At 37.8% G+C, this 22,936-nt stretch overlaps 1 protein-coding gene across 14 annotated transcripts in view; it reads right to left on the bottom strand.

The window, feature by feature from the left end:
- The window catches only part of ATXN2 (ataxin 2), a 145,112-nt gene that overhangs the window by 93,718 nt on the left and 28,458 nt on the right, over positions 1 to 22,936 (bottom strand). For all 14 annotated transcript variants that reach the window (XM_057746834.1, XM_057746825.1, XM_057746823.1 and 11 more), the window contains exons 2-5: positions 3,799 to 3,835; positions 2,575 to 2,634; positions 2,019 to 2,090; positions 1,279 to 1,429 (exon numbers count right to left, since the gene is read on the bottom strand). In XM_057746834.1, coding sequence (XP_057602817.1) covers positions 1,279 to 1,429; positions 2,019 to 2,090; positions 2,575 to 2,607 — 256 coding nt within the window. In that variant the 5' untranslated portion in view covers positions 2,608 to 2,634; positions 3,799 to 3,835. The remainder of the gene's footprint in view (positions 1 to 1,278; positions 1,430 to 2,018; positions 2,091 to 2,574; positions 2,635 to 3,798; positions 3,836 to 22,936) is intronic.

The raw sequence follows: 22,936 nt of genomic DNA, 5'->3' as shown, positions 1-22,936 counted from the left end.
TTTTTTCTTTTGACTTATGATCCACATCATTTTTAAAATTTAAAACAGTGAAATACTTCAACAGTGTAAGTATAAATATAAATAATTTTGTGCTCCTAGTCACAAACAAGATCAACTCCAAAGGCAGTCACTAAAAAAAAAGACTTGTTTCCTTGTATGGGCCACTGAAGGACTGTTAGACAAAGAGTTGTGTATCAAAGACGCAGACCATTTAGGAAGATACAAGATCAGAACAAAGTGCTTTCATCAGCAATGCAAAAGCAGTTACAGAGCACCTAGCCTGGCTAGCCTCTGAAAAAGCAATCCGACTACTAAAGGTGAGAACCTTATTAAGAGATCCAAGAGAAAGTCTTTAACTTTCTAAAGTCTTGTAATTTCTTCTGCATTACAAGAATCAGTGCAACAATGAAAAGAGCTGTTGGTATAGACTGAATCATGAAAATCAAAAATTGCTGTTATAATTTGCAACAAAAATGACTACAGAATTTGAACCCCACCCCAAAAAAATCATTTAAGAATTTTAGAACCTATTTCAAAACTGCCCATGAGAGCCTTTCAACGTGTAATTCAACACTCAGCACTGCAGAGTATGCCCTCCAAATGAGTAACAGCAATTCCTGTATTTTCCTCCTTAATAGACACCTGAAATAGACTAAAATTTAACATAACTACATCACCATTTTTATATTCTTAAAACATAGTCCCATACTCTGAATGTTTCTTCCAATACACACGTTCTACTTCTTTACATTTTTCAGCTTCATTAGACAATCATTTTCCATCCACAGCTCTCTGCCTTTCTCCCATACCCCTGTGCCTCGATTTCTTTACAGATTAAAAAACTAATTACAGAACAAGCATAGTAAAACTATGTAAGTATTATTTATAAACACTATAAAATGAAAAATGTATAAGCTAAAACACTGTAAGTCAAATGGGACAAGAAATTTTTAGTTGAGTATAATTGGTAGCATTCCTGACCATAAAACCTTAGAAAATTCTTTACAAACTATTTTTGAATAGACTACAAACTCATCATTTATCCTACCAAAAGTACCAAGGAATCTTCCTCTGAGGTTTTAAATATTTTCCAGCAAAAGTACATTATAATTTCCATTTGTCTTAAGCAAAAAAGCCCTTTTTTCTTGGAAGGAAGGAAGGAAAGAAGGAAGGAAGGAAGGAGCGGGGAGGGAGGAAGAGGTCTGTATGATCAATGTGGAGTCCTTGCTTGAATAAATCTAATAAACCATGAAACATATTTAGGAAATCAAAACTCACCTCTTCTTGCATAACTGGAGTCCATATCTTTAAACTGTACCACAACAAAGTCTGAACACTTAAACAAAATACTCTCCATTATTTCTTCACGTTTTGGCCCTGAACTAGATTCTGTACTCTTCTCATGTGCGGCATCAAGTACCAAATCACACTAAAAAGAAAAACATAAGTAAATATTCAAAACATCTATAAAATAAAATTTGACAGGAATTCTTCAGCACATCAAGGTACTATTTCTTATATGCCTTTGGTAAAAAATTATCTCAAGAGATCCTTATAATCATACCTTTTTCTCAGAAATATGATCTATTATCCATTCCAAAATTGAAAAATCCTCTCTTTAATCTAAAAAAGCTGGTCTTTGCTACCATGGTCTCTCTTAAGCACAATAGGGGTAAAGAAGAAAACAATGAAACGCCGGATCCCTCTTTTAGCTCATAATACTTGCAAAGGTCAAAATAGTTTAATAAGTATAAAGAGCAAGAAGTCTTTCTGATTATACAAACCTGTCTATAGAGTAATCAGTACTTGAAACTGAAGAGCGAAACCATTCAAAGTGATTCTAAAAAGTGCATTAAAGGTAAAGTACTGAGCATGAAAATGTGACAAACATACCCAACTCATAACTATAAACTGCTAAATCAGAAAGTAACAGACACTGCCAGGAAGTCATACAAACATCTACGGTAGCTGCTGATTCATGGGGTTTTACATTTAAAAAAATAAAAAATAAAAATTACCTTGGGACTGTATGTTTTAAAAACTCCTTCATATATACCTCCGTTTTTCACTTGTACTTCACATTTGGATCCCTAAAAACATACAATTAATTTAGCAAAGAAACAGTGTGCTATGCAGCCATAGGGGATAACTGCTTTCATTTTCCTTATTACAGCTTCATTCAACATATTAGGTAACCAATGACAGAATAAAAAATTTTAAAACATTAACAATACACTGAATTCTCAAAATTCTACAGGAGGCCTTGCTCAGAGTCTGCGGTATAAGTTTAAGTAGTAAAATTTAGTATTTTTGACTCCAGTCTTATTAAGTGACAAAATAATGCACCAAAGACAATCAACTAGTAATATTACTTCATACACAGCAGGGTTAATAGGAATGCTTTCACAGTGAGTTACAATGGCTTGTATAGCGTTGTAATCTGTTTTCTAAATCATCCTGATTAAAATGACCTAAGAAATGTTCCTCTGAGAATCATTCATTCACATTTTAACTTCATGAAATTATTTTATTCCACTCACAAGACAGTTTCTCCCCAATACTCTGATAACTTACAACAACTGATGTAAGTATATGAACCATCCTCATATTTGCATAGATTCCATCAAAAGAAATCTGGAATATTAAGAAAACACATTATTGGCACTCATTATTTATTTTTGTATATATATTAAAGTTAACATTTCTTTTGTTACAAAATGTTTAGTTAGGTTTATAATACTTTATACTCATTAAATGAAGATTTGGTTTACTACAATCTTTTGCCTCCTTACAGAGTAGAAGTTTTCAAAAGTGAAATCAGGCATACCAACTAACAATGTTTTGACTATTCATGATATAAAAAAGTAAAAGTGAACTTCCATACATGAGGAAAGACAAAACCAAAAAGATCAATGACTGAAGAGTAGGATTCACTATAAAGTGGCATGCAGGATTTCTGGAGGTGATGGAACTGTTCTATTATCTTGACTGTGGTGGTAGTTACACAACTGTATACATCAAAACTCACAGAACTGTACACTAAATAGCGTTAATATACCTTAATAAATAAATGGGGTGGAAGGGGAACCTCTGTAGAAGACCCTTGACTGTCTTCTCTTAGCATATCTGAATCAATGATACTGCTCTAAGGTCTAATAAATCCTCCTCCTTCTTACATCACTCCTTCTTACACACTACACAAGCATGTGTCCTGATTCTAAGGAAGAAAATCTATCCACAATAAAGGCAAAGCCTCAAAATTTCGTGACGGCTTCTCATTTATTTCTTGAATTTTGTGGAACTTACACCTTCTGTCCTTTGTGCCCAGCTTAATTTCGCTGATAAAGTTCTGAAATTTAAAACCAGAAGGCCCTTTCTGAAGGGAGAAATATGAAAGAAATAAAAGATAGCATATCATTTCAAAATCAAAACCCCAAAGTTTTGAAAACTTCAGTCCTAGTGTTCCATTTATCTCGAGTCATTTGTATTTGCCTTTAGTCATTTATAAAAGAACAAATGAGTTATCATTAAGCATGAAAAATAAAAATATTATTTACACATAATTCTGCATTTTACACATGGAGTCATTATCAAAAACAAAAACAAAAACAAAAAAACACCTAAACAGATATAGCTAATGATCTTACACCAAACAGTATTAATCTATAAAGGCTATCTGAGATAGAAGGCAATTTTGTTTTTTGGGGGTTTTTCTTTGGCCTTGGCTTTTGGTCTGTGGTTTATAAATCACATTTTACTTACCAATTTTTCCAAATAAGTAACATTAAAGTTACTCACCGTAGACTGAGGCAGTCCTTTGCTACTGTTTCGGCCTCTGAAAAGATTAAATGTTATATTTATGAAATTCAACAGGCTATACAAGCTAAAAACTTTTTTCAAATTTAAAACCTTACAATTCCATCCAAAAACACATAGGCTATCTGTGGGGAGGGCTCATCTAATATTAAATATAAAGGCTACGGAAGTATGACTCTTGTTGCATTTTGCTGGTTCAGAGGCCTAGAACAGGTATGGTCAACGGAGGGAGGAAGGAGGAAAGAATGTGACCCAAACCAAAATCAAATAAATGAGTTAAAAATAAAAACAACCTACTCAAATAAATAACCAATACCAAATATAATGATCTATACTCCAAAAATAACCACTCATTCTATAAGAATCTGCCTGCCAATGCAGGGGACACGGGTTCGAGCCCTGGTCCAAGAAGATCCCACATGCCGTGGAGCAACTAAGCCCGTGTGCCACAACTACTGAGCCCACGTGCCACAACTACTGAAGCCCACTCGCCTAGAGCCTGTGCTCCACAACAAGAAAAGTCACTGCAATAAGAAGCCCGCGCACTGCAATGAGGAGTAGCCCTCACTCTGCAAAACTGCACAAAACTCGCGTGCAGCAACAAAGATCCAACGCAGCCAACAAAAATAAATAAATTTAAATTAAAAGTAACAAAAAGCAACCACTCATTGTTATAAAAAGCCACCCAGGTGCAAAATATAGATTCTATTCCTGATTTAACTGATATATTTGACCAACATCAAGTTACCTCCCATGTTTTTCCCTCACCTCTAAAAATAGGTACTGTGTGTACAACTGCAGAAAACATCTGAAAATAAGTTAAATCATTCAAAGCACTTTCACTTTAAATAATAAGTGCCTCTGTCAGGATCTATATAACAAGTGCCTTCCCCTGCCAAACCCTCTGAAACAATGCAGTACACCAAAATTAGTTGTCAAGTAATTTCCAGTAACATGGACTCTATTTTCAAGTGAAGTTAGAGAATATAACACACTGTAAGGCTTGCTCCAATGGAAAAGATTAGGCCCGTTATGAAATGATAAAAAAAATTAATAAAGTAAAATGTTATAAACATTAGTTGCTCATAAATACTCTTGAGTAACAGTAGTGGAATCTCATTCTAATAAAATAATCACAACACTCAGATAAAGCCACCAACTTAAAACATTCAAAGAAGGGACTTCCCTGGTGACGCAGTGGATAGGACTCCGGACTCCCAACGCAGGGCACCGGAGTTCAATCCCTGGTCAGGGAATTAGATCCCACATGCATGCCGCAACTAAGAGTTCACATGCCACAACTAAGGAGCCTGCCTGCCGCAAGTAAGACCCGGTGCAACCAAATAATAATTAAAAAAAAAACAAAACAAAACACTCAAAGGGAAGCACAATTCAGATGAAAAAGCCCAGCAGGATGAATGGCGCCAATTCCCACTCCGAGGTCAGCTGGTTTTGTCTCCAACTCTCATCTATCTCCTCTCATCTAGAAAATAATATCTTTGGACTTCCCTGGAGGTCCAGTGGTTAAGACTCCACGCTCCCAATGCAGTGGGCACAGGTTCAATCCCTGGTCAGGGAAGATCCCACATGCTGCGTGGCATGGCCAAGAAAAAAGAAAATAATGCCTTCGACCAAATCACCTGAGATTCCTTCCATTTCTAACATTCCGCCTCTCGCACAGCACAGCTAGAGAAATTCCTAAAGTCTAAGGAATATGACCAATAATTTATCATTTATAAAACTTCCTACAAACCAGACACTATGGTAATAAGCACTATGTCAAATCTCTTACCCCTACTTTACAGGTGAGGAAACTGAAACTTAGCAGCTAAATATCTTGATCAAAATCATCCAGCTCAGGAACAGTATAACTGGTATTTAAACCAGGTGATTCAAAGTATAGACTTTTCATTTCTAGGTTATGCTGCCTCTCTGACACTGACAAGGAATAAACTAACTTGACAATAAAGCCTAACCTAATTTCTACATCTTTCAAATACCATTTGAATGTATTATGTTCTTTTTATTTGTAGTCTGTAGGCAAAGGCTATACTTATTTGTTTACTTATTTATTTGGCTGCGCCAGGTCTTAGTTGCGGTGTGCAGGATCTTTAGTGGCGGCATGTGAGCTCTTAGTTGCAGCATGTGGGATCTGGTTCCCTGACCAAGGATCGAATCCAGGCCCCCTGCATTGAGAACACCAGGGAAGTCCCGTCAAAGACTATAAAATGGCGTTTTATCTTATCCCAGTGGTTGCTGAGATGCCACAGTTAAAAGACTCAAACAAAGGACACTAATTAAGTGCCCTTAAACTTATGCAGCATCCCCACAAGGCTAAAGAATTTAAAACATAAAACTCCATTATATGTCACATTATTTTTTTAAATTGATTATACAGCTGTATCATTGACTAATAAAGAGTAATTGTTTTAACAATCCAGTTTACTTAGTAGAACAAACTGGCCAACAAGGAAAATAATAAATGACTCACAAAAATATAGAAATCACTCATTTCCACTGATCTATCAAGTGGCCGGACACCCAAAGGGAATGTCAACATACCACAGTAGCATTCTCTGAAACTGATAAAAGCTCACATCCATTATGGTTTTTTTTTTTAATTTTTGGATCCACTCAGATTATGCTTGCTTTTACTCTTTTCCTTTAGTGTATAAGGAAAAGCATTCTAATATTTCATAGAGTAAAAAAAAAAATTGAATCTCTAAAAAAGCTAAGATCATATTCTAGTCCTAAATACACCTATAATGTGACAGGTAAGATTTAGCAAAACAACAACATCCAGGATTCTTAATTTTCAATAGTCATTGAATACAAGGTTAAAATGTGACTCAAAACACCAGTTAAATTAATATAAACAAATTTACAAAAATAATAATAAAGAGTTTATATTGTTTCAAAATAACACAGGAAGGATGAAATAGCTGGGGTTATAAATCAAATGAGACTGGCATGAGTTGATAACTGCTGAAGCCAGGTGATCGGTGTGCAGGCATTTCATTTATCATTCTTGCTTTTTACAATTTCCTTAAGTTAAAAAAAAGGGGGGGAAAAGCCTTCTGATATGACACAATGGGAGCCTGGATTTAATCAAGTGTATAGATCTACCTATTTACAGGAAACACTGGGTAGAAGAGTAAATTAGGGACTTCCCTGGTGGTGCAGTGGTTGAGAATTGCCTGCCAATGCACAGGATACAGGTTCAATCCCTGGCCTGGGAAGATCCCACATGCCTCAGAACAACTAAGCCCGTGCGCCATAACTACCGAGCCAGTGCTCTAGAGCCCATGCGCCACAACTACTGCAGCCCGTGTGCCTAGAGCCCATGCTCTGCAACGAGAAGCCACTGCAACAAGAAGCCTGGGCACTGCAACGAAGAGTAGCCCCCACTCGCCACAACCAGAGAAAGCCCATGTGCAGCAACAAAGACCCAATGCAGCCAATAAATAAATTTATGAGGTTATAAATCAGTTAAATTCAGAACGTGGTAACTTTGACTTAACAGATAACAGTTTCTTCAACAAATAATGGCATGTGAAGAAAAAAGTGTGGAGGAAAAATTATTATACATTTAAAGATATACAAAAATCAAAAGCAGAGTGTGGCTTCCCAATTTCAAAATTTATCACAAAGCTACAGTAATCAAAATATTCTGGTACTGGCATAAGGACATAAAAACCAATGGCAAAGAATAGAGTCCAGAAATAAATGCTCACATTTATGGGCAATTCATTTTTAACAAGGGGGTCAAAATCATTCAAAGGAAGGTCTCTTCAACAAATAATTCTGGAAAAACTAGATATTCACATGCAAAAAAAGCTGAACCTTTACCTTGCACCATATATAAAAATTAGCTAAAACATGGGCCAAAGACCTTAATTTAAGAGCTAAAACTATGAAATTTTTAGAAAAAAGACACAGGGAAAATCTTCAAGGACTTGAATTTGGCAATAATTTATTACCTGTGACACCAAAGGCATACAATGTAAGAAATATATATATATATATATATATATAAAGGATTTCATCAAAATTTAAAACTTTTGGGCAAAGAACAATAGTAGAGTGTAAAAAGACAACCCACAGAATAGTAGAAAATCCCTGCATATACCTCATAAGGGGTTAATATCTAGAATACATAAAAAAACTTCTAAAACTTAACACCAAAAAATAGATACAGTTCAAAAATGGGCAAAAGACTTGAACAGACATTTCTCCAAAGAAGTTTATACAGTTGGCCAATAAGCACATGAAAAGATGCTCAACATCACTAGCAATTAGGAAAATTCAAATCAAAACTCAGTGAGCTACCACTTCACCCCCACTATGATGGCTATTATAAACAACCAACCAAAAAATAAATAAATAAATAAATAAATAACAAGTGTTAACAAAAATGTGGAGAAATTGGAACCCTTGCGCACTGCTTGTGGGAATGCAAAACTGTGCAGCTACTGTGGAAAACAGTATGGCAATTTCTCAAAAAAATTAAACACAGAATTACCATATGATCCAGCAATCTCACCTCTGAATGTATACCCAAAATAACTGGAAGCAGGGATTTTAAAAGATATTTGTACACCAACGTTCATAGCAGCTTTATTCACAAAAAGGCAAAAGGTAGGAAAAAAACAAATGTCCACTGACGAATGGATAAACACAACGTGGTACCATCCATAAAATGGAAAATTATTCAGTCTTAAATGAAGTTCTGATACATGCTACAACATGAATGAACCTTGAAGACATGCAAAGTGAAATAAGACATATACACAAGGACAACTATTACATGATTCTACTTATGAGGTACACAGAGTACTCAAATTCATAGACAGAGAAAGCAGAATGGTAGATTCCAGGGCCTGGGGGACAGCTGGAATTGGAAGCAAATGCTTAACGTGTGTAGGGCTTCCTTTTGGGGTGAAAATGCTTTAGAACTTAATAGAGGTGGTGGTAGTATAACAACTACAATGTACTTAATGACAGTGAACTGCACAGTTTAAAATGGTTAAAACAGTGACTTTTGCGTCATTTTACCACAATTTAAAAAAAAAACAGAGAATTCCCTGGCAGCCCAGTGGTTAGGATTCTGTGCGTTCACTGCCGAGGGCCTGGGATTCCATCCCTGGTCGGGGAACTAAGATCCCACACGGCAGCCATAAATAAAAAATAAATCAAAAATAAATCAAAATAAGCTTACAAAAGAAAAACTGCAAATGATTTTCACTTGCAACAGTGTGTCGAGAAGTTCATCATTTGCAAGTGTGTAGAGAAATTCATGCCTAAAGGTGCTCTCAAAAACAGTGGAGGCTGTGGTCAAAGGCAGTAAATTGGTAAAATTGCTTAACATAGGCTTATTTGATTAAAAAAGAAAAGAAAATCCAACTACACACTGTCTATAAAAGAGATGTAAGAGACTAAAAGATATAAATAGACTGAAAGTAAAAAGATGGAAAAAGACAGCACGCAAACAAGAAAGCTAGAGTGGCTATACTAATATCAGACAACACAGGCTATAAAACAAACAAAAAGTGTTACTAAAGAGGGACATTTTATAATGATAAAAAGGTCAACTCATCAGGAAGAAGGAAGAGGCACTTCACCTGGACTCTCTGTGCCCTTTTTACATAAGTCCTGGGCCACTGAAGATGAACCCTTCACAGAAATTATTTGTACCATGCTGACTCAGAGCCCTGCTCCTTCACCTAGAGAGTTGTCTCATGCTTCATTTCCCTGTCATACTATCAACTTGACAACTGAATTCCAACTAAGAAATGTAGAAGGAATGATGGAATCAGAAGGATACAAGTTGGTAACCACCATAGTATTAACTGTTTCAGGCCAAAATCACCAATGGATGCTAATCTAGTAAAGCAGAAACAGGATATTTACATAGTCACAAAGTAACTTGTCACAAGATACTGACTGACAAAGTGAAAAATAACTTTATAGAAAAGGAACCCAGCACCATCCTAATCAAGTGATCAGCACGAGCAACGGGATAAATGTGCATCATGCACCTGCTCTCGGGCGTCTCCTCTGATATTCTCACCAAAAATGTATAATCTGAATCTAATCATGAGGAAACATCAGACAAACCCTAGTTGAGGCACATTTTACAAAATAACCTGTAATAATCAAGTGTCAAATCATAAAAGACTAAGGAACTGCTTCAGATTAAAGGAGACCAACAAGACATGACAACTGAATGTAACATACAATCCTGGACTGGTTCTTAGATGGGACTGGGCGGGGCGGGGCGGGGCGAGGGGCGGCTGTAAAGAATATCAGAAGACAAATTAGTAAAATCTGAAAATGGTCAATAGATAAACATGGTGCTCTCTTCTACTCTCTAGACTGGGATTTAGCATAATCCGCCCTGTATTAAAGTTACCAGTGAACCTACCATATGCCCACTACTCAGGGCCATCACCTGACAACATGGTGCTTTTGTGCAAATCAGAAAATGATGCTTCCTCCAGGGAGTCACAGCCCCACACCGAGAAAACCACGTGGTCAGCAGTCAATGCCTCTGTGAAAATTAGGAGGTACCAGAAATAGATGTAGTCCCAAAAGGCCCACTGTGTAGCCAAAGAAACTCCTGGATTTCAACACCCATTTGTGCCCTTGGTCAGGAGCTCTTGAATGAAATGAAACCTTAAATAACCAAGACTGGCAGAAAGGATCTTGTCCATCTTTGCACCATCTATCAAAATTAGCACAGAGGAACTATGCCTCACATATGACATACAAAATAAATATTTAATGAATTAATAAGGCCAGTCAAAGAAGAAAGAAAAAAATGAACTTGAAAGCTCTCCAAGTAAAGATCTTCCTCAATTTATGATGGGATTATGTCCTGATAAACCCATGATGTAAGCTGGAAAATCAAAAATGCGTGTATACACCTAACCTACTGATCATCATAGCTGAGCCTAGCCTACCTTAAATGTGCTCAGAGCACTTACATCAGTCTACAATTGGGCACAGTCATCTAACACAAAGCCTATTTTACAATAAAGTGTTGAATATCTTATGTAATTTACTGAACACTGTCATGAAAGTGAAAACCAGAGTGATTATATGGGTACAAAATGGTTGTAAGTGCTCACCACTCATAATCATGTGGCTGCAGCTCGCTGCCACTGACCAACCTCATGAGAGAGTATCGTACCACATAAAGCTAGACTGGGAAAAGATCAAAATTCAAAATTCAAAGTAGTTTCTACTGAATGTTTATTGCTTTCACACCATCCTAAGTCAGGGACCATCTGTAATAATTCTCTAAATCAAGCATCAGCAAACTACAGTCCACAACCTGTTTTCGTCTGGGCTTTGAGTAAATATGGCTTTAAGTTCTTAAAGGGTTTTGTTTTTTTTGTTTAAAGCCAAGAACAATACACAACAGAGAAGTTATATGGCTCATAAAGCCTAAAATGTCTGGGTCATTACAAGCAAAATCTGCTGACCTATGAACTGAAAAAATGTGGCTACAATGTCAATAACTGCAATTTAAAAATAAAGTCTATCCAGCACAGCCAAAATAAATAAATAAATAAATAATGTTTTTAATTAAAAAATAAAGTCTACTGCTGTTTTACACAAACGAGTACTTCGACAAGATACTTCTTAATAGCACTAAATACTTTTCACGAAAGTTTAACATACACATAATTGAGGAATTTCATAAAAGTACTCTTACTCTCATTTAATTATTTTTAGGCTTCACAACGCAATTCAATTGGGGTTGATCCACCTACTGAGAGAAAAAAAAAAATCAAGGTATTTTACTAACGTACATTTGATGACAATACTATGAGCAAGTTCCAGAAAGCTAAGGACTTTGTAGTGATCACCAAATCAAAACCACCTAGCATAAAATGATGAAGAGGTAAACTGCAGATTAAAATACAGATTTGAGACATACGAAGCAACTTGTGAACCTCATGTGCACCCTCATTAGAACAAACTGTAAAAGAAAAATAAGATGAGACACAAACTGGAGGCTCTAGCTTATGTAATAAAGCAAGAAAGAAATAAAAGGCACAATATTTGGACAGGAAGAAGGAAAACTGTCTTTAATAAAAGACAACATGATTATTTACACAGAGAATGTACCAAAAAAAAAAACCCTACTAGAAGTAAGAGAGCTTAGCAAGGCTAACTTGAAATGGATCAATGATCTAATCACAACAGGTTTAAATAAAACATTAAAAAAAAGTTTCTCCCATGCCCTATCCCCTGTTTATGGCTATCATCAATCTGCTCTCTGTATCTATGAGTTTGGTTTTTTCGTTTTTTTCGTTTTGTTTTGTTTTGTTTTTTAAATAACCACATATATGAGAAATCCTACAGTATTTGTCTTTCTGTGTCTGACTTATTTCATTTAGCATAATGCTCTCGAGGTCCATCCACGCTGTTGCAAATGGCAACATTTCATTCTTCTTTACGACTAACATTGCACTGTATACATATATGTCACTTAGATTGTTTCCATATCCTGGCTATTATAAATAATGCTGCCATAAACATGCGGTGCATATATCTTTTCAACTTAAGTGTTTTCATTTTCTTTGGATAAATACCTGTAAGTGGAACTGTTGGATCATACGGTAGTTATAAATATGATCTCAGGTTAGGCAAAGGTTTCAGAGAAGAGACAGGAAAAATATAAACCATAAAAGCAAAAAAACTGATAAATCAGACTTCATCAAATTTTAAAATATTCTGTGCTTTTAAAGACACTGTTAAGTAATGGTCTCTGTGGGAAAAGAATCTAGAAAAGAGGGAAGTCCAATTATGTAGTTTTTGGTGTCTGGCTTCTCTGACTAAGCATAGTGCTTTTGAAATTCATCCATGTTGTGTGTAGCATATATCAGTAATTTGTAACTTTATAACTGAGAAGTATTCCACTGTTAAGGATGTACTACCAGGGCTTCCCTGGTGGTGCAGTGGTTAAGAATCCACCTGCCGATGCAAGGGATGTGGGTTCAATCCCTGGTCCAGGAAGATCCCACATGCCGCAACTACTGAAGCCTATGAGTGCCTAGAGCCCATGCATCGCAACAAGACAAGCCACCGCAATGAGAAGCCCGCGCACCGCAGCGAAGAATAGCCCCTGCTCACAACTAGAAAAAGCCTGCGCACAGCAACAAAGGCCCAACGCAGCCAAAAATATATGTATACACACACTAAGGAATTAGTGTTAATTTTTTAAAATGCAATAATGGTTTCCACTCTCTTAGAAAACCATACTGAAATATTTACAGAAGAGATGTCACGATGTCAGGAATCACTTCAAAATAATCTAGGGAGGCTAGAGTAATCAAGACAGTATGGTAATAGCATAAGGATAGACATACAGATCAATGAAATAGCATTGACAGTCCAGAAATAAACTCTTAAATTTACAGTCAATTGATTTCTGAGAAGACTGCCAGCACAATTCAATGGGGAAAGATTAGTATTTTCACAAATCATGCTGGGACAACTGGATATCCACAGGCAAAAGAATGTACCTGGACCCCTATTGCATATTCTATATTAAAATTAACTCAAAATGGATTAAAGATGTAAATGTAAGCGCTAAAACTATAAAATTCTTAAGGCAAAAAACATAACTCTTCAATGGATTTGGCAATGGATTCTTAGATATCTGACACTGAAAGCACAAACGACAAATGAAAAAACAGATAAATGGGACTTGATCAAGACTCAAAACTTTTTTTGCTGCAAAGGACAACATCAATATACCAACAGCAAAAGAAACAAGTTAGAAGGGACTGTGCATAAATTATAGACAAGATCGTAGACATTCCCTACCTAAGGGAAACCCAAAGCACTAGGACTCCAGAGTGCAGTGCTTAAAAACAGAGAGCATACTAAAACTTAGAGGGCCACTTTTCACACAACTCTATTTCAAACCTTGGCTCAGCCACTTACTGTGACCCCAGGAAGGTTATTACTTAACCACTGTGGCCCCCCGGTTTGCTTACCTGTAAAGTGGAAATAATAAGAAAGGTCACAAGGTTCTTGAGGATCAAATAATATGCAAAAGATACACACATTCTCATTTGGTCAAAATTTATAACATTGTATTCTTTAAAATGTGGGATTTACTGTGTGTCAGTTACACTGCATTAAGGTTGTAAAATTTAAAAACAGAGTCTGGCAGAGAAAAAGCACTCAAAAAGTGTGCCTTTTTGAAACTTTACATTTAACAAATATTCACTGACTGAGCAAGATGAACACAGCCTTGGCTTCAGGCAGCTTACACTTCAGAGGCTGTGTCTAGGACAGAAAATTAAAAACATATGTTTTCATGTGTATATTTTACCTGTCTCATTCGCCACTAGAATTATCAAATAAAAAATACATATAAACAATCCAAGAGCACACCTGATAACTGAAACACATTAAATAATCTAAGAAAACTTCCTTCCATTATTGTTTCAAAATTCACAGCAGGGGCAGGCGGGGGTGGGAGGAGGATGTGCAACACATGCAATTTCTGTTGGTGCTGCCGCTATACAATGTAATTAAAGAACTTTTCACTTCTTCAATTTTCACCATTCTGGCCATTTGTCACCATTTTTCAACACTGCACCTATACATGTCATTCAGTATTTTCTACAATTATTTAAACAAGCCTGGATGACAAAGGTACACAATCAAAATACTTCATTGATCCAAATTTCTAGAACCAGACTAGTTGTATGGATACAACTAATATTCTTCAGCATAGTAAGAATACTACATACCTCATCCCCTTCCAATAAAGTTGTAATAATGTTCTGCCCCCAAATATTCACCTGGCTGACTGCTTCTTGTTACTTAGGTCATGTCACCCCTCCTCAGAGAGGCTTACACTGGCCAACCCATCAAAAGTAGCTCCCCAACCACTATTATATCACTCTGTTTTAGTACTTAAGCAACTAATATTTAGTACCTCACAGTACTTAATAAGTGAAATTTTATTATGTGTTCATCTATTTTCTTCTGTCTCTGTCCATCCCCCACCTCCAGAATATATACTCCATGAGGGCAAACACTTGTGTCTCATTCACCACTGTGTGCCCAGGGCTTAAGAACAGAGCCTGGCACACCATAAGTACTCTGAATTGTTGAATAAATTAAGTATATAGTATAATATGTGAATTGTAACAAATATTGACTAATTCAATTTCTCTGTATAGTAAAGAGAAACTACAGCTGTCAAGAGAAAGGACAATTAACTAAAAACTAGAAATCTAATTCCAGTTCTCATGGTTAACTCAATTAGGTGAGTCATTTTGTTCTTCCCGTTTCAGTTTTTTTTTTTTATTAGAAAGGGAAATTCTATAACCAATATTTATTGAATAACTACTTCGTCGCTGAAAACGAGTCAAACAAGATGGCAGTAGGAAGCAGGCCATGACAACTCAAACATAGTAAAAAGCTAGCTTTTTCTTTTGGCAAACTGAGGAGGGCTGGCAACCTTAAATTCACACAGAACAACTGCCAGATTAATCCAGCCATGTAATCATCTAGAATCAATGTTTCAAGAACCATCCCCACAAGAACTTATTTCAGTTTGCTTGGGTTCAAATTTTGGCCCTATTACTTCCCAGCTCTGTGACCTTAACATCATGACTTCAGTTCTTTCTGTCTTAATTTCAAGATCTACAAAATGGGACTTCCCTGGTGGCGCAGTGGTTAAGAATTCGTTTGCCAATGCAGGGGACAAGGGTTCGAGCCCTGGTCCAGGAAGATCCCACATGCCATGGAGCAACTAAGCCCCTGTGCCACAACTACTGAGCCTGCAGCTCTAGAACCCTCAAGACACAACTACTGCCCCCATGCCACAACTAGTGAATCTCATGGTGCCTAGAGCCTGTGCTCCGCAACAAGAGAAGCCACTGCACTGAGAAGCCCAAACACTACAATGAAGAGTAGCCCCCTCTCACCTCAACTAGAGAAAGCCCGTGTGCAGCCACAAAGACCCAACACAACTAATAAATAAATAAATATTAAAAAAAAAAAAAAGATCTACAAAATGATGACCAAAATAGTACATTCCCAGGACTTCCCTGGTGGTGCAGTGGTTAAGACCCTGCCTGCCAATGCAGGGGACACAGGTTCGAGCCCCGGTCCAGGAACATCCCACATGCTGCAGAGCAACTAAGCGTGTGTGCCACAACTACTTAGCCTGCGCTCTAGAACCCTTGAGACACAACCATTGAGCCCCTGTGCCACAACTACTGAAGCTCATGTGCCTAGAGCCCGTGCTCCACAACAAGAGAAGCCACTGCAATGAGAAGCCAATACATCGCAACGAAGAGTAGCCCCTGCGCGCCACTAGAGAAAGCCCGCGCACAGCAACAAAGACCCAACGCAGCCAATAAATATTTTTAAAAAAGTACGTTCTCCGAAAAAGAAAAAAAAAAAAGTGAGCAAGAATATCTTCTCATAAGGTTGTGAAAATTAAATGATATTCCATAGAGAGCTTGGCTTAAGAACAATGCCTGGCACATTAACTGCTTAATAATTGTTGGTTAATACAATTATTTTCCTCATATTACAGCACACACAAGAATTGTGGGGGGCGGGGGAGAACAACTGTTTAAATGAAGTTTTAATCAGAGGAAGGAATAAGGGGCTTGACCATAAAGCCATGCACAATTAGATATAACCTAGACATACCAAAAGCTTCACATGACTCAGATAAAAAGGAATCCTGGGGGCTCAAGTCCAGTGCTGTCCAGTAGAATTTTCTATAATGAATTAAGAAAAAAAAGTTCTATATGCATGCTGCCCAATATGGTAGCCACTAGGCATATGTGGTGGCTGAGCACTTGAAATATAGCTAGCATGACTGAGGAACTGATGTTTTTTAAAATTTTAATTAACAATTCTAAATGTAAATAGTGGGACTTTCCTGGAGGTCCAGTGGTTAAGACTCCACACTTCCACTGAAGGGGGCAGGGGTTCAATCCCTAGTTGGGAAGCTAAGATCCCGCATGCCATACTGTGTGGCCCAAAATAATTAGTTAAAATTTAAAATGCAGGGCACATTTTATAAATTTTTTTAATGTAAACAGCCATATGTGGATAGTGACTACCATACTGGACAGTGCAATTCCAGTTCTCCGAGCTTCTCCAGGAGTAGGTGCTATCTACCTTCCAAAGCATCCATCCCCTCTGACTAATGTACCAAGAGCGCTTCCTTATAGTGAACTCAAGTCTCTCTCCCAGTGGTTTTACTCATTGCTCATTAATCTTTCCTGGGACCTCAAAACAACTTTACTCCCCTTCAGAAGACTACAAGTGATAATGGGGAAGAGGAGAGTGAGGGGAAACAGGATGTGCCATTTCAACAAATGGTAACTGCTGAAACTGAGTGACAGATACACAGGGCTCATCAGACTGTTCCATTTTTATGTATGTTGAAATCTTCTATTAAAAAATTCTAATAAAAAAATTCTAATTAACATTTATTTCAAGCTCGCTTCCAAATCTGTACCCCTGCTTTCAATACTTACTTCCACCAATTCTTTCACCACACTGTGAATCAAATTTTTCAACCCACACCATGATTTTAAGCACCTCTATACTTTGGCACAAACTTTTCCCTTCCTGGAACTTCCTCTTCTCTTCCACAGCCTTATTGGAAACTGCTTACCATTGCTCAAGATCCATCTCAACACCGCTTTTCAAAGTTCTTTCTTCACCACCCACCCAAAGCAGTCATTCACTCGCTTCTCAGTGCTACCAGTTTTTACTACCTGCATGCCTGCCCACCCCCACTATACGCACTGGGTAACTGAGAAGCAGAGATGCTTCATTCATCTTTTAACTATCCCAGTCTGACAGCTTCAAATGTTTACTGAATTAATCAACAGTATGCATACAAGCTCAACGAAATGCTAAACTGTGTCTACCAAACAGCACTACCCCAAACCCATCAACGAGCAGTTTTCAGCCTTAACTTGCTCAGATAGTTTTTACTGATTTCCAAACACGTTAACAGTAACAGCTGGAAGTTACTGAGCACTTACCACATGCCAAGCATTAACTTAAGCACTTTACACATATAATTCATGTAATCCTCATCACCCTCATTTCATAGAGGAAGAAACTCAAGCACAAGTGAAATAACCTTCTGTAAATCACTAAGTAAGAAAGGACCTAGGGTGCTAAATAAGTTGTGTGCAACTCTGGACAAGTCATTTGAAGTTCCTGCATGTGTAAAATAAAGAGGATGAGTCATGAGGATCTCAAATGCAAGCTTCCAATTCTCAAATTCAGATTTGGGGGAGGATTATAGGATGCTAAATAGAAGGATCACTAACTTGAAAAAAGAAAAATTAGGCAAAAAAAAAAAGAAAAGAAAAAGTAGGCATTCACCAGAATAGTCTGAGGGAAAATGTGAATCTTTTTATTCTTGCAGTTTATAGCAAGCTATTAAGGGAAAACATGGAACATGTTCTCAAATAAAAAAGCTAACATATTGGAAAAGCTAAGTTATACAGTACAGGAGTTAATAAAAATAAATAAATAAATAAATAAGAATTGGTTTCATGAAAGATCTGAACTAGATTTTAGAGATTAAGTATGAGCATGTGGAAAAGAAGAATAACAATGGAAGACCAGGCAGGGAGTAGAAGCTGAGCTCAATACCTGCAGAGGTGATGAGAAAAGGACTGTTGATTTAAATGGCGGTCATGTTTTGAAGAGATGATGGAAAATGTGACCAGAAAGATAAAATGGGGTTGGCAAATGCCCACTGTCCTGTGGCCTGTTTTCATATGGCCCAGAGCTAAGAATACCTTTTGCATTTAAAAAGGTTTGTTTTTTTTTTTTTTTTTCAAACAAACAACCCCATCCAAAAATGGGCAGAAGACCTAAATAGACATTTCTCCAAAGATGACATACAGATAGCCAACAAATACATGAAAAGATACTCAACATCACTAATTATTAGAGAAATGCAAATCAAAACCATGAGGTATCACCTCACACCAGTCAGAACGGCCATCATCAAAAAATCTAGGAACAATAAATGCTGGAGAGGCTGTGGAGAGAAGGGAACCCTCCTGCACTGTTGGTGAGAATGTAACTCAATACAGATACTATGGAAAACAGTATGGAGATTCCTTAAAAAACTGAAAATAGAACTACCATATGACCCAGCAATTTCACTACTGGACATTTACCCTGAGAAAACCATAACACAAAAAGACACGTGGGCTTCCCTGGTGGCACAGTGGTGAATAAGCCGCCTGCCAATGCAGGGGACCTGGGGTTCAAGCCCTGGTCCAGGAAGATTCCACATGCTGTGAAGCAACTAAGCCCGTGTGCCACAACTACTGAGCCTGTGCTCTAGAGCCCTCGAACCACAACTACTGAGCCCACATGCTGCAACTACTGAAGCCCGTGCGCCCAGAGCCCATGCTCTGCAACAAGAGAAGCCACTGCAATAAGAAGCCTGCACACTGAAATGAAGAGTAGCCCCTGCTCTCCGCAACACAGAAAGCCCATGCACAGCAACAAAGACCCAACGCAGCCAATAAATAAAATTAATTAATTAAAAAAAAACACACGTACCACAATTTTCACTGGAGCACTACTTACAATAGCCAGGACATGGAGGCAACCTAAATGTCCATCAACAGACAAACAGATGAAGATGTGGCACATATATACAATGGAATATTACTCAGCCATAAAAAGGAAAGAAACTGAGTTATTTGTAGTGAGATGGATGGATCTAGAGTCTGTCATACAGAGTGAAGTCAGAAAGAGAAAAACAAATACCGTATGCTAACACATATATGAGGGTGAGTCAAAAATTATCCACACTCTGGCTGTAGAATTTATTTTAATTAACTTTTACAAAAGACAAATACATCACTTTTTAACATAATCTCCTTGCTTTTCAATATACTTTGTCCATCTGTCAACAAGCTTTCATATTCCCTCGTTAAAAAATGTTTTAGGCTGAGCTGCGAGCCACGAATGCACCACTGTTTGCACTTCTTCATCAGAAGTAAATCTTCGTCCTCACAGGGCTATTTTCAGGGGACCAAACAGGTAAAATTCAGATGGAGCAAGATTAGGACTACAGGCAGGATGCTTTAACACCTCAAAATGAAGTTTCTGCAGAGTGTTGACAGTGTGGGCAGAAGTGTGCGGATATGCATTGTCATGTGAGATCACAACGCCCTTGGATAGCAGTCCTCTGCGTTTAATCTGAAGTTTAGGCTTCAGCTCCTCAATAAGCATCTCTAACCATTCATACACACTTCTTCGCGACAAAACACTTTCTCCATACTGCGCACAAAGTCTTCAATAAATAACGGCACCAGGTACACCCTCAGACCACAGAAAACAAACCACTGCACGCTGCTCTTCTTTCGTGCAAATCACACGTGGGGCATCCATTTCTGATCACACCGCAGTTGCAAATGAACTGATGCAACATGTTCACACCTGCACAGCACTGACTGGGGGAGACAGTAGCCTTGAACGGGAAGTGCTGATAAGACAGTGAGGCCAACAGAAGTTTTAATACAACCGAAGTGCAGATTATTTTTGACTCACCCTCGTATATGGAATCTAAAAAAAATGGTACTGATGAACCCAGTGGCAGGACAAGAATAAAGATGCAGATGTAGGGGCCTCCCTGGTGGCGCAGTGGTTAAGAATTCATCTGCCAATGCAGGGCACGTGGGTTTGAGCCCTGGTCCGGGAAGATCCCACACGCAGCCGAACAACTAAGCCCATGCACCACAACTACTGAGCCTGCACTCTAGAGCCCTCGAACCACAACTACTGAGCCCATGCGCCACAACTACTGAAGCCCGTGCACCTAGAGCCCGTGCTCCGCAACAAGAGAAGTCAAAACAATAAGAAGTCTGCGCACTGTAATGAAGAGTAGCTCACCCGCCCTCTGCAACTACAGAAAGCCCGAGTGCAGCAATGAAGATCCAAAGCAGCCCATTAAAAAACAAAAAGGCAGATGTAGAAAATGGACTGGAGGTGGGGGGGGGGGGGGGGGAGCTGGGAGGAAGTAAGAGAGTTGCACTGATACATACACTACCAAATGCAAAAATAGATGGCTAGTGGGAAGCCGCTGCATAACACAGGGAGATCAACTTGATGATTAGTGATGACCTAGAGGGGTGGGATAGGGAGGGTGGGAGGGAGGCTCAAGAGGGAGGGGATATGGGGATATATGTATAAATACAGCTGATTCACTTTGTTGTACAGCAGAAACTGGCACAACAGTGTAAAGCAATTATATTCCAATAAAGATCTAAAAAAAAGGTTTTTAAAAAAAATAGAAGAATTTGCAAAACAAACTATATGTGGCCTGCAAGGCCTAAAATATTTATTATTTGGCTCTTTACAGAAGACATTTGCCAACCCCTGGGTCAGGTCATGGAAAACCTTGCAGGTGAAAATGACCTCAGGCTTGGGAGTAGGATGATTTTTGAGCAGAAGGGTTAGCCAACAAAAGTAGAGTTTAAATCTAATAGCAAAAGGAAGGTGAGTTTAAACAGGTGGGCAAATCTAGTGGCAGGGTAGGAACAGAGATGCAGACGTAGAGAACGGACTTGAGGACATTGGGGGGAGGGGAAGCTGGAACGTAGTGAGAGAGTGGCATCGACATATACACACTACCAAATGTAAAATAGATGGCTAGTGGGAAGACCAGAGCACAGGGAGACCAGCTTGATGCTCTGTGAATACTTAGGGGGGTGGGATAGGGAGGTTGGGAGGGAGGCTGAAGAGGGAGGGGATGTGGGGGTATATGTATACAGGTGGCTCTTTCACTCTGTTGTACAATACTGTAAAGCAATTATACTCCAAGAAAGGTTAAAACATAAATAAATAAATAAACAGGTGGGCAAAATTACTGTGTTGCAATAATTAAGAATAAAATGTATGACTGAATAACACGATTGTCTGGCCCATAGAAATAACTGCAGCATAGCCAGGAACCTCCCTAAAGCCAAAGAATGTAAGAATCATTTCTTCAACTATTTGATTCCTTCTTTTTGGAGGACTAATGTGTGCTGCTGAAGTCTTATTCAGTGTTCTAGCCCCAGGGCTATGCAGCCTCCAACTTGAAAGGGAGAGTGGAGAAGTGGGTTCTAGCACTCTAATTTTCCTACAGAAACATCATTAAGTGGTGTTGGAATTCTTAGATCAAGCCAAAAATGCCTTCTTAACCTACAATATAGTACTGCTACTACTTAGTTCAAATTCGTTATGGGTAACAAATGACTATCTGATAAAATAGGTGCAGAAAACTAATCACCATTTATAACACTGTTTCCAAATTTTAAAATAAAAATCTTAAGCTTTTGGAACCAGATTCATTTATAAATAGAACTGCCAGGACTAAGGCATGGGTAATTAAAGCCATTTTATGGCTAACAATAATGACTGAAATGCTTTCTTCACTGATTTTTATCTGCTTTTGTTTTGTCGTAGAGCTAAACTAGAAGCAGTGGAACACAATTATTAAAAGCAAAAGCTCTGAAGTATTAAAGGGCTAGAATCTCAGCTTCATCACTTCCTAGCCCTTTGACCCTGGGCAAGTTTCTTAATTTCTCTGAACTGCCATTTCCTCATCTTTAAAATGGATATGGCACTACCAACCCGACAGGCTGGGCTGCTGTAAGGATTAAAGGATATGTCAGTAATGCACTTGGCACAGTTCCTAAAACCTAACAGGCACAAAATAAGTGGTAACTATCACTATATAAATAGAATGCTCTCCAAAAATTATTTTCACATCATACATACATATCTAAACTTTTTTCTTCAGAAAAATGGCTTCCACTTGGCTCAGAAATGCTAGTTTTTTCTAACACGTTTTACACAGGGGAAAAAAGTGATATAATAAATAGGAATTCTCATTTATTCTCTAACCTTTTAGATTGGGTTAAAAATATGCAGACTTCCTACATAACATTTACAGACTATGAATAACTAAATTCCTTGTCTGTCACAAAGGCAAATTTCTCATTTTCTTTTCCACTTTTTCTTTTTTTCTTTCTTTTCCACTTTTCATCCTAAGGAGCCTATTGACATACATTCCTTCACCCAGTGA

This window comes from Hippopotamus amphibius, chromosome 8 (genome assembly GCF_030028045.1).
Source record: "Hippopotamus amphibius kiboko isolate mHipAmp2 chromosome 8, mHipAmp2.hap2, whole genome shotgun sequence".
NCBI lineage: Eukaryota > Metazoa > Chordata > Mammalia > Artiodactyla > Hippopotamidae > Hippopotamus > Hippopotamus amphibius.
Note: the sequence above shows the minus strand (reverse complement) of the source record. Positions and strands in the feature narration are given on the sequence as shown.